Source organism: Urocitellus parryii, chromosome X (genome assembly GCF_045843805.1).
Source record: "Urocitellus parryii isolate mUroPar1 chromosome X, mUroPar1.hap1, whole genome shotgun sequence".
NCBI lineage: Eukaryota > Metazoa > Chordata > Mammalia > Rodentia > Sciuridae > Urocitellus > Urocitellus parryii.
In genome coordinates this window covers 69,834,920-69,848,357 of record NC_135547.1, presented here as the reverse complement: position 1 = coordinate 69,848,357, position 13,438 = coordinate 69,834,920, and the positions used below count along the sequence as shown (strand labels likewise).

Genomic DNA, 13,438 nt, shown 5'->3' with positions numbered 1-13,438 from the left:
ATGTGGGTTTGAATGATCCTTAGTGATAACCAGTTGAGTAAAGTGGTGGAAGTAGAAGCCAAAAAACAGTGAACAGAGGCATGAGTAAGCAATAGAGAAGAAAAATGTGAATGTATAATTCTCTTCCTAAGAATCAAGTTCCCAAAGGGGGTGGATGAGAAGGGATTGTGCCTAGATAGGTTATGATGTTGAGTATTTGGGTATTTAAAGGCAGGAGAGATTTGAGCAATTTTCTTTGTAGAGAAGAAAGAAACATTAAAGAAGATAAAGTTGAAGATTGTAAAGAGATGATGCATTTTTGGTAGTTAAGACTTCTGAGGAGTTGGGAAGAGGTGAAAGCTCCGGTCCAAATGAAAAGATTAACTGGAACTATAACTAAGGTCCTACCTCTTCCATGGAGACTGGATGGAAATACAGGAGGAGAGTGAATGTGTCAGACACACTTGTTAGATATTTTGAACTTAATGAACTTGATCTTTTGTAGTAAACCATAGATCTAGGGTAAAGGAAGATGTGAAATGAGTTAGAGGTTTGAGAAAGTAGCTTAAAATTTTCAAGAGCTTTAAGGATGATGAGAAAATTGTTTTCTGGACAATGATTATTTGGGAACATTTGAGTCTCGACTTAATGTGGAGATTTAATTTTGAATGGGATGAATTTATATGATTTTATAGCTTCTTTAAGTATTAGGATGTGAGAGAAGAGAAGCTAGGTTTTTAGGCTGATATGTGGTTGAGTTTTGATGAATAATGACAAGAAATACCAAAAAAATTGAAGAAAATAGGGAGACAATAGTTGTTGGGACATACAATGAAGTCTAGGTTGGATAAGGAACAAAGGGAAGCCAATAAGGATCTGGCTGGTGGAGAGGCCTTTTTTGATAAGGGCTAGAGGAGGTTAAAAAAAAGTATGTTTTGGAATGTATACGGAGTAATTTATTTAGATTAAAATTTTAGAGGTGGTGTAAGAACTTCTGGGTGGTTTCAAGAACCAGACTACAGCCATGGACTCAGGATGCTGATGTGGAACAGAGGTGAAGATCGGTGAAGATAATTATATTTCCGTTAGTTAAGGATACTTTCAGTTTAGCTAGTGTTGTCATCTTCAACAGCACCAAAGAGAAATATGTAAAACTGGAGTGAAAATCTTCAGATAATATTGGTAAAAGACAATATTGGATGAAAGGGAAGGTAATAATCTAAACAGTATGACCCATATTGGAAGTATTTTTTTAACTCCCAGTAAGTATTTATTGATAAACATGTGGAAGACACTACAAAGAATTTTAAAAAAAATGTGAAACAAATCAGTATTCCACTGTGAATGCCTTTATGACCAACCAAGTTGTTTATATCCAGGATCCACTGAGATTAGTGGTGTGTGAATGTTTTTTTTTTTAAATAATGTGAAATGAGTAGTAGTTTGAAAGCAGCAATATGAGCAAGGAGAAGATTGATTGTACTTCTACCCTGTTTTAGGATTAGGGTATGTGGAAAATTGGAACAATTAGTACTCATCATTGATTTGGGGCCCAAGAAGAGGTGGTGTCCTTGGTGAGTCAGGTTGCAGTTATATCAGAAAGCAGAGAACATTCAGCATACAGGCTGAGGATGACATGTTGATTTCCAGTGGGATAGGATTTCCTGTTGATTGTAGAGTTGGTAAAAAGGATATTATGAGGGAGAAAACATTACTCAGTTCTGAGATGAAATTTCATTCGCAAATTTAATAATTTTCATTATCTATTTTGTCCCAGGCACTGTGCAGTGAACAATTTGGTGTGGTCCTTGCTCACATTAAGCTAAACATAGCTATTTAAATTTAAATTAATTTAAATTTAATACAATTAAAAATTCATTTTCTCAGTTAAACTAATGACATCACAGTGACTCTAGTATTGACATTACTACTGTAGAAAATTCCCTTCATTGCAGAAAGTCCTGTTGGAGACAGAGTATAAGAGAAAGCGGACAAATGACCAAAAGGTCTTAAAGTCTAGAGAATAATGAAGGACACCAGTGGCTAACGGGCTTACTATGATTAACTGGTTTTGAGATTCTGGATGGCACTTTGACTTGAGGTATTTTCTTGCCAATGCAGCAGAGACACAAAGTGAACTTTTTATAGTCTTCTACAGACAGTTTGATCCCTGATGCTAACCAGTATCTTTCTTTACCATGATTTGCATTTCTCAGGTGTGGCCACCTGGATGGGGACTCTAAAGAAGTGTCCCCTATCTTCACCCAGTTCCTAGACTGTATTTGGCAATTAATGGAACAGTTTCCCTGTGCCTTTGAATTTAATGAAAACTTTCTGCTGGAGATCCATGACCATGTTTTCTCCTGCCAATTTGGAAACTTCCTTGGAAACTGCCAAAAGGATCGGGAAGATCTAAGGTGAATTCATTTTGTGAGAAAACACTGAATAGAGAGAAGAATGCACTCACCACTCTGAATTTTAGACAGCAATCAGGGAAATGGGAGGAGATAACAATAATGAAAAGAACTTTTGAATCATAAAGCACTCAATGTTTACACAGGGATCTCTTGGAACTTCAGATTCCTCATCTGTAAAATAGAGATCATAATGCCTACTTTCCAGGGCAATCATGAGGAGCCAATAAAATAGGGAATATACAAGGGCTGCTATAGGATCAGGGATGGTGAAGGGAAGGTACTGGGAAATGAGATTTATCAAATTGTGTGCATATATGAATATGACATAATGAATCCTGCTATTATGTATAATTATAATGCACCAATACAAAATTTAAAACAAAGAATCAATCATTGTGGTATGAATGGTCATTACCCACAATCCTTTTCACTTGTATCAGAGATCACAAACTGGCAGCTCATAGACCCATCCCAGCCCAACAGTCGAGGTTTGTTTAGACTGTGAGTATTTAAAATGTGAATTCGGTTGCCAACGTTTAAGTGTTAGAGAATTTAACATCAAATCCAGTTGATTTAGGATTTTTTTAAAAGTAGATAAGCTGTTTTACCAAAATATTCTGAAAAACCAGGAACTCTGTCAACACTGGTCCTATATTCTGTTATATCAATAATTAACTAGAGCTAAATAGCAGCTCCTGCATTTGAATGGGACAAATTTTCATTGGCTGCAGTTCTTGCCACTCCCTATTGTTCAATCCTAGCCTACTTGTAATGTTATCTGTCCAGTTCTTGTAGTCAGTTTAACTTTGTCACCCTGGCTTGAACCAACATCCCCATGATGTAGAAAACATAAATAGTTTATGAGATTCACAAGGTATGGAGCACCTCTGAGCATCACTCTTCTTATTTTAGAGGCAGAGAAAACATTTCACACTATTGGCTGCGTTAACAGCTTAGGTTCTTGGGCCCTTTCATGACATAGCCTAGATGGCATCTGCTCTCCATGATTCCATTATTTTTCTTGACAACATAGAGAACAGCAACGAAGCTTTCTGCTTTAACGTGTATTTACTTAGATGCTTCCTTGCATACATATATACCTATCTATCTCCCTCCCCACTCTTTTTTGCAACAAGACCTTTATCACTCTCCCCAAATGATTTTACACCTGTTCTTTCTATCAACCGGCTGTCCATTTTTCCATAATTTTTTCCCTTCTTAAAATGAGATTAATATATCTGGACCCATTTCCCACACAATTCTGAATCTCATTGTTAAAGTAGAAAAGTTGAACATTTTAATATATGTTAAAATACTGATTACTTAAAATAAGCAGAACTGTCATTCACTCATGAAAGGAAAAGCATAAGCCTTAGTTAGAATAAGGTAGTCCAAGATACAAACTTTGAATTTGTCACCTATTAGCTATGTGAGCTTAGGCTAATTAATTTTTTATCTTATATTAGTAATTTAGAACTAAACACCTCACAGGATTTTATTATAAAGATTTAAGGAAGTATTTTGGATAAATACTCTGTAACAGTAATTTGACACATAGGTAACAATAAATATTAGTTACCTTAACTCTGGAAGATTTGTTGTTGTTTTTAACCAGTGACAGATGAGGAAGATGGATATAAAGGGCCTTTAGCCTGACTGAAATGGTCTGTGGGTTGTAAAAGTTACAGGACCACAATTTTAGGTACTACCACCTATAGTATTCTCCTTCATTCTCCTCCTCCAGCTTTCTTCGACACAGTGTGTACAAATGACCTTTCCATATGTGGTTACATACAGATCTCATTGGGACCAGTGGATCCCATGTATTTTGAAGTGTTAAATAAGGAACTTCCTTATTGGTTGATCAGGTTACTTGCAGTCCTAATTAAAGTAGAAGAATCAGTCTTGCCATATAAATACCACAATCTTTGGTTACCTACCTGGGATAACTCAAAAATATTTGCTAGTATAAACTGCCAATTGTCTTTCACTGTCTTTAACCTTCTGAAGGGAGAAGAAGCTGGAAACATGGGCTAACCATAAATATTCCATCTAGGATTTCCATTTCTTAAACTACCAGACGTTTTAAAAAAATCCAATATTTTTTTGTGGTGCTGGGGATTGAATCCAGGGACTTGTGCATGCTAGGCAAGCACTCTACCAACTGAGTTATATCCAACCCCAAATCCAATATTTTTAAAACTGGAAAGGTCATCATTTCATAGAATCCTAGATTTGGAAGACATGCTAGAGGCCACATTGTACAGACAAGGAAACGGGCCCAGAAACAGCTAGGAAATTTTCTAAGATCTTGTAGCCACATCCACAGCAAACACTGGACTTAGAATTCTTGCTATTTAATTTGGAACTCTTACTAACATTTTATTCATTTTAAAGATGGATAAATTGGAGCCCAGAAATCTGTTCCTCTACCAACATTCATTAGCCACTTATTTCAATTTTCCTTCTTTCTTGAGTTGGGATACTTATTAGTAATATTTGACTAAATATAAAGTTCAGCAGTACTGCTGAGATTACTTGCTTACTGTTTGTAATTTTTTGGTTTGTTTTTCTTTTCTAACAGAGTCTATGAGAAAACACATTCTGTGTGGCCTTTCTTGGTTCAGAGGAAACCAGACTTCAGGAACCCCCTCTATAAAGGTTTCACTGTATATGGAGTGCTCAATCCTAGTACTGTGCCCTACAACATTCAGTAAGTTTTTAAGTTCCCTCTATTATTTTAGCAGGCCCTGGGGTCTTAGCTGCCTTGCCTGTCCTTAGATAGCTGCTATCATTTTCACAAGCCTGGCTATGGAGTAGGACAATCTGTCCCAATATGATTTATTCTTTGCCACCTCTTATAAGAGCTCAATCCTGTTTGGTTTTTTGGTCTGTGCTATTAGTTGCTGTATTAATTAGCTTGTTATTTCTATAATGACATACCTGAAGCAATTAACCCATAAAGAGAAAAGGTTTATATTGATTCATGGTTCTGGATGTTTTAGTCCAAAATCAAGTGCCACATTGCTTTGGTTCTCTGGAGAGGGCAGTACATCAAGGCAGAACAAACTGCTCACCACATAAACCAGGAAGCAGAGCAATGAAAGAATAAGAAGAAACCAGGGTCCCACAATCCCCTTCTAGACTATACATCCAATGACCTATAGATATCTCACTAGGCCCCACCTCCTAAAAGTTCCACAGCCTCATAATACCACCCTGGGCATCAAGCTTCCAAGACATGGACATTTGAGGGAGCACTTATTCAAACCATAGCATGTGCTTGGGGAAAATAAAAGAGAAATAATAATTGATGTATAGGAATGTAACCAGTCAGGGATGCAGATTGTTTTATTTCTTTAGTCTTTCCATGTATCTTCTTCTACAACAAAGAAAAAAATGAAAGAAATAGTGCTGGTAGTATGTGCTATATTTTTCCAAAGCCTCAACAGGCTGAAGTGCTCACAAACTGAGAGGAGGAGAATACATTTATTAGCTATAATAACTTATTTTGGAGGTTATTTAGTATTTTATAGTATATAAGATTTTTATCATTTCTGAATAGAGATGGATTTACTTTCTTTGAAATTTGGATGTATTTCCTTTTCTTAACTAATTATTCTGGCTAGAACTTCCAATGTAGTGTTGCATAAAAGTAGTATAAGCAGGCATCCTTGTCCTATTCCTGACCTTTAGTGTTTCTCTGTTGAGTGAAGTTAACTCTAGGTTTTTCACAAACACCCTCTCCATATTTAGCACATCCCCTTCTGTACTTAGTTTGTTGAGTGCTTTCATGAAGAAAGGATGCTAGAGTATGTCAGATATTTGTCCTGTACCAATTGAGATGATTATGTGTTTTCCTCTTAATGCTATTAATGTGGTATGTTATATTGTTTGATTTTCATTGTGCTGAACTGCCTTTGCTTTCCTGGGGTAAATATCACTTACTCATGGCATATAATCCTCTTAATATGGTGCTCCATTTGGTTGCCTAGTATACTGTTGAGAATTTTTGCATGTATATTCATAACGAACATTGATCTGAAGTTTTGTTTTCTTGTGATTTCTTTAGCTTTAGTGTCAGAATAACGCTAGCCTTGTAGAATGAGTTAGGGAGTCTTAAAATTAAAGCCTTAAAATTTATTCTTTAAATATTTCTGAGAATTCACCAGTGAATTTGTTTCTTGGGACATTTTTGTTTCCTAATTAATGCCTCTACTTCTAGACTTCTAGATTTCTTATTTCTTCTTAGATCACTTTTTGGCAGTTATGTTTTTCTAGAAATTTATTTATTTCATCTGTTTAATTTTGGCATAAAATTATTCATAGTATCCTCTTCTCATCTTTATTTCTGTATGATGAGGAATAATCTCCCCAGTTTAATTTTTGGTTGACTTCTCTTTCTCCTTTTAAAAATCATTTTAGCTTAAAGATTTGTATCTTATGTCGATCTTTTCAAAGACCCAACTTTGGTTTTATTGATCTACAGTTTTTCTAATCATTATTTCATGTATCTTTGTTCTAATATTTATTATTTCTTTCATTTTCTAGTTTTGGGTTTTATTTGCTCATCTATTTCTCTATTGTTAATATGTAATGTTATTGATTTGAAGTGCAAGTAAAAATTAAATTTGAAAACTATTAATTTCATGTATAGCAATAAATATCCCTTTTAGCACTGCTTTCTCTGAATCCCATATTTTGGTATGTTGTATTTTTATTTTCATTCATCTAAAAGTATTTTTGGATTCCCTCACAACATATTCTTTGATCCAATAGTTGTTTAACAATGTATTGTTTAATTTTCACAAATTTGAATTTTCCAGTTTTGTTACTGATTTCTAATTTATTCCATTGTAGTCAGAGAATGTATTTTTATTATTTCAAGGTTTTTGAATTTATTCAGTCATGTTCTGTGGCCTAATATATGTTCTGAACTGGAGAATGATGTGTCTTCTGACAATAATGTGTATGATTTGAGGAAAATGACTATTCTCTAATTATTGGATGGAGTGTTCTACATATATCTTTAGGTATGCTTGATATATAATGTTGTTCAAGTCTCTGTTTCTTATTGATCTGTCTAGTTTTTTCTATTCTTTATAGAAAATGGAAGATGGGTGTTGTGGCACACACCTGTAATCCCAGTGGCTAGGGAGGCTGAAGCAGGAGGATCACAAATTTGAGGCCAGTATCACCAACTTAGCAAAGCCCTAAGCAACTTAGACTCTGCTAAAAAAATAAATAATAATAAAGGGATTGGGGTATAGCTCGTAGTAAAGTGCTTCTGGGTTCAAGCTCTAGTACCAAAAAACAAAAGGAAATAGAAAATGGGATATTGAAGTTTCCATTTTGTAACAATATTTGACTTAAAAGGCTCATTTGTCCTTAGTACATACACACCAACTATTTTGGTTACTATTTTCATGGCATATATGTTTCTATCCATTTAATTTTCTCACTTTGATTTGAAAGGGAGTCTAGTGAAAACAAAATTAATTTGGATCATGTATTTTTAAAGTCTATTTTACCAATCAAATTAGTAGAAACTGTTTAAGACCATTATTATGAAGAGTTTCTACTAATTTGTTTTTATCCCTATGAATGGGCAATACTTTTGTTTCTTTCTAGCAACTCTTAAACCTTTATCAAACACCAGATCAATTGAATATTATAATGTAGTAATCCTGGTAATCAGATTCTCACTTGCAATCTAAAGGGATTCTAGTGACGTTTTTGTTGCTGTTTGTTGGGTTGAGGGTGTGATTGTTGGTTTAGTAGCTTTTTAAAAATATATTTTTAATTCATTCCTCCCCCTTGTATTATTTTTCCCTTTCCCCTCACTTCCTCTTGTATGTAATTTTGTATAACCCTGAGGGTCTCCTTCCATATCCATGCAATTTCCCTTCTCTCTCCCTTTCCCTCCCGCCTCTCATCCTTGTTTAATGTTGGTCTTCTTCTCGTGCTCTTCTTCCCTAGTCTGTTCTTAGTTACTCTCCTTATATCAAAGAAGACATTTGGCATTTGTTTTTTAGGGGGTAGAGAGAGAAGAGGGGAGGGGAGGGGAGGGGAGGGGGGATAGTAGAGGATAGGAAAGGCAGCAGAATACAATAGACATGAGTATGTCAATATGTAAATCAATGGAAGTGTAACTGATGTGATTCTGCAATCTATATATGGGGTAAAAATGGGAGTTCATAACCCACTTGAATCAAAGTGTGAAATATGATATATCAAGAACTATGTAATGTTTTGAACAACCAACAATAAAAAAAAATAAAAAAATAAAAATATATTTTTAGTTGTAGGTGGACACAATGCCTTTTTTAAAAAAATTTTTTTAGTTGTCAGTGGACTTTTATTTTATTTATTTATATGTGGTGCTGAGGATCAAACCCAGTGCTTCACACATGCTAGGCAAGTGCTCTACTACTGAGTCACAACCCCAGCCCAATGCCTTTATTTTTATTTATTTATTTTTATGTGGTGCTGAAGATCGAACCCAGTGCCTCACACACACTAGGTGAGCACTCTACCACTGAGCTACAACCCCAGCCCCGGTTCAGTAGCTTTTATAAATGATTTTGTAAAGAATGTATCCTTTGTCCTGTGTATTTACTGAATTCTCTTTTGCAATACCTTACTGGTCAGCTAGTAAAATAACAGATAATTCCATTTGTGTCTCCCAAAAATATTTCCCAGTTTTTGTGGATTGGCTTTATGTTGGTGTACACCTTCAATACTTAGCCACACCATTCATAACTCTGCCTTGGTCTTCATTTTCTGCTTGTATAGAACGTAAAAATCAGCCACAGATGAAAGATTAGTGTCTTAAATATTTTTGAGTATGTGTTCAGCCCTGAGCAAGTGCCTAGACTTCTATATTCTCTGATATATGCAGGAGCTTTTCAAAGCCCTTATTCTCCTATCTATCTCCTTCCCCAGTCACTTCCTTTTCAGGCTTTTCATTCTCTGCTGATTGTCCCATCTATCATCAGGTGGCTGTCACTGGTATACTGTCAACAAATGTCATACAGGCTACTATGCTAACTCTGTAAGACAGTTCCAAGGTGGACAAAACAAAAACCAAGGCCCTGAGCCCATCCTTGAGGGTCAGGAGACAATTGAAAATATATAATCACAATTTTTGAGATTAAGGTCTATATTGCCCATCTGGCAGCAGAAATTTACCTAAGCAAAGTGGCCCACCATCCCCTAGGTCACCACTAAGTTGGGTTATGGAATAGTAGGGAGATAAATCAAAATGTGGTAGCAATCTCTTACCAAAATTTTGTTGCTTCTTCTTTCAGTATGCATTCCCCTGATTATTTTAAATTTTATTAGATTCTAGAGTTTTGGAACATGTAATTCTTATAGTTTTTGCTTGCTTAGTCATTCTTTTAGTGGAAGGATAGAGTTTTGAAGTTCTCTACTCCATGATGTTATCAATGTTATCTACTTCAACAATGTTATCAATGATAGATATTTTTTGTCACCATTATTATTACTGGGTTTGGATGTTCTAGGTGGGGGTTCCAGGTGGGGAATTGATATAGTTTACATGTGATTATTGATAAATGTAATATCAGAAATTCTTCTGCATTTATTTAGAAATCAAAATTAAATCGAGTGAAAACTGAAATAGAAATATTTCCCCTACTTCTCCCACTAAGTAAACTACCCCTGTATATCATAAAACCAATATTAAACCACAATAAAAGACACACAGAAGGAGGCAAATTGAGTAGACTTTACAAGTCAGAAGAAACAATATGATGGCAAGTTCTATAGTTTTCTTTTTGCCTTGTATATCCCAGACTTGGACCTAAAGAAGGTGGTAGCACAGAAATGCCAAGGGCATGAAAACCCAAAGAATCCTGTTCTGTCTAGCTAAAGAACCAGGAAAGAGACAGCCTACTAAGACAGAAATCCTTAGACAATAATAGCTCTCTTCTTGTCATACCCTACAGAAAGAAAAAAAAAAAACTGGCACTCCAACCAATCCACAAAGGCCAAATTAGGAGTCAATATTTCTGCCCTCATCAAGCTGGAATAAACACCTAAATATCCCTGTACCTCCCCACTGGTGGTGTTAGAGAAGGCCAAATGGGGATTGGGATTTTCATCCCCAGTGTATACTTCCCTTCCTCTAATGTTAGTGAGACCATGTGGAGAGCCTGGACTTCTACTTTCACTCAATAGGAATATGATATTTGTCCCCCTCCCTACTTGGATAGTATCAGAAGAAGCCTTTTGAGAGTCAAGAATTTCACCACCACCCAGCATTAATGAAGCCATGCCTTGTGGTATCATTGGAGGTATCATGAGGAAAGGTAATAGGGCATATCTGTCCATCTTATGATGTTATCAGCATATGTCTAGTGGGAAGCCTGCCACTTTGCTTCCATTTAGTAGTACTTTGGAGGCCCTCCCCAAGTCAAGTGTCAATATAGGCTAAGTGAAGAGCTTCAACTTATACTCCCTCCTAACCTATAATGAGGAGGAACTTCCTACTTTGTTGTCCCAAGCCAGAAGAGGGCCATTGGAAACAAGCCTGGTTAAACAGAAAATCTAATTAAAATTCAGAGACTCTTAACAACATTCCCCAAATGTCTATTTAATGTGAAAATCAGTCATCAGAACAAAAGTGTGGAAAATATCAACTTGAATGAAAAAAGGTAGTACATTCCAATACAAGATGACAGTGATGTTAGAATTATCTGACAAATATTTTAAACAGCAATCATCAAGATTCCTCAAGAAGCAATTCAAAACTTACTTGAAATAAATTTTTATAAGTCTCAGCAAAGAAATTGAAGATACCCTGGCATGGTAGCACATGACTATAATCCCAGCTATTCAGGGGACTAAGGCAGGAATATTTTAAGTTGAGGCCAGCCTGGGCAAATTGGTGTGAAACTATCTCCAAAAATTGTTTTAAAGGGCTAGGGATATAGATCAGTGGTAGAGTACTGACCTGCATGTGTGAGGCCAAGGATTTAATCCCCAATACTACCAAAAAATAAAGAAAAACTGAAGATATGAAAGAACCAAATGGAAACCGTATAATGGAGTAATACAGTAACAGCAATGAAAACACAATAGGCTCAATAGCAGAATGGAAGGGAGAAATGAAAGAATTTGAACTTAAGTAAAAATAGGAGTAAGAGGGGGAAAAGTGTAAGAGAAAACTGACTGAAAAAAACAAACAAAACCTCAGTGGGACAATAAGAAACAAACTAACCCTGGTATCACTGGACACTTGGAAGTAGTGGGCAAAGACAGGTGCTGAGGGAATACTCAAAGAAATACAGTTGTCTCTTAGAATCCAATGGGAATTGATTCCAGAAACACTACCTGCTGTGGAAATCAAAATCCATGAGTGCTCAAGTCCCTTACATAAAATGGCATAGAATTTGCCTATAACTGGTGCACAGTCTCCCGAATACTTTAAATCATCTTATAATACCTAATACAATGTAAATGCTATATAAATAATGGTTATACAGTATTGTTTTATACTAACAAAAAATCTGTACATGTTCAGTAAAGATCAACCATCATAGGCCTAATTACATTTGTTTTTGATAGTAGAGATTGAATCCAGGGATACTCAACCACTGAGCCACACATCCCCAGTCCTTTTTATTTTGAGACAGGGTCTTACTGAGTTGCTTAGGGCCTCCCAAAGTTGCTAAGTCTATCTTTGGACTTGTCATCCTCCTGCTTCAGCCTCTTGAGCCACTGGAATTACAGGTATGTGCTACTACTTTTGGTCTAACTACACTTTTGTTCAGCAAATGGTTGAATTTACAGATGCAGAACCTATAGATATGGAGGATAAATGTAATGGCTGAAAATATCCCAAATATGGTAAAAAATATAAACCTATAGATTCAACAAGATGTGTTACTATCAAATAGAATAAACCCAACATTCACACCAAGAAATATCATAGTCAAACTTATTAAAACAACAAAAACATTCTTGAAAACAACAACAGAGAAATGACACCTTAAAAGGGAAAACCATTCAAATGACAACAGATTTCTCACCAGAAATCAGGGAAGCCAGAAAGAAGGTCTCATTTTAAGCACTGAACAAAAAGAACTATCAATGGAGAATTTTTAACTGAAGAAAATATCCTTCAGGATTGAAAGAAAGATGAATGAGAATATATTGGTAGCAGACATACCCTAAAAGAAAGGCCTAAAAAATTTCTCTAATGAGAAAGGAAAGGATAAAACAAGGGATCTTGAAACATCAGAAAGGAAGAAGGAACAATGGAAAGAATAAAAATGTGTAAGTATGATAGACTTTCTCCTTTTGAATTGTCTAAATTATTTAACATTAGAATCAAAAAGTAAAACATTGACGATATAGCTCTACATATATAGAGATAAAATATTTAAGACAATTTTAAATGGAGGAGAAGAAAGGGATGTAAAGAGAAGGTTTTGTACACTTCACTCAAGCTTATAAAATATCAATTCTAGTAGACTGTGATAATCCACTCATATACACACACAGTATGTGTGGGTGTGTATAAATATATGTATATATATATATATATGTATATATATATATATATATATACGTGTGTGTGTATGTATATATAAATAAATTCTAGTGCCTAGAGAAACCACTAAAAAGTCCAAGTTAAATTCAAAAACATTTTAATGAAAACAAAATTTAAAAATATATATTCCAGTGCTGGGATTGTGGCTCAGTGGTAGAGCACTTGCCTCACACATAGGAGGCACTGGGCTTGATCTTCAGCACCACATAAAAATAAATAAATAAAATAAAGGTATTGTGTCCATTTATAAATATATATATATATGTATTATATATAATATATGTGTGTATGTATATATATGCATATATATGTATATTTCAGTAACCTACAGGAAGTCAGGGAAAGAAAACAGAAAAGAGAATGAATAGAGAAAATAATAATATGGAATTATTAAGTTCTAATATCATAGTTATATATAATTTAAATGATCCACATATACAAATTAAAAGATAAAGATTAGAAG

General features: G+C 35.0%; 1 protein-coding gene across 1 annotated transcript in view; it reads left to right on the top strand.

The window, feature by feature from the left end:
• Mtmr8 (myotubularin related protein 8) overlaps positions 1-13,438 on the top strand; it is an 80,464-nt gene that overhangs the window by 48,059 nt on the left and 18,967 nt on the right. The window contains exons 11-12 of the mRNA XM_026412351.1: positions 2,196-2,396; positions 4,981-5,109. Coding sequence (XP_026268136.1) covers positions 2,196-2,396; positions 4,981-5,109 — 330 coding nt within the window. The remainder of the gene's footprint in view (positions 1-2,195; positions 2,397-4,980; positions 5,110-13,438) is intronic.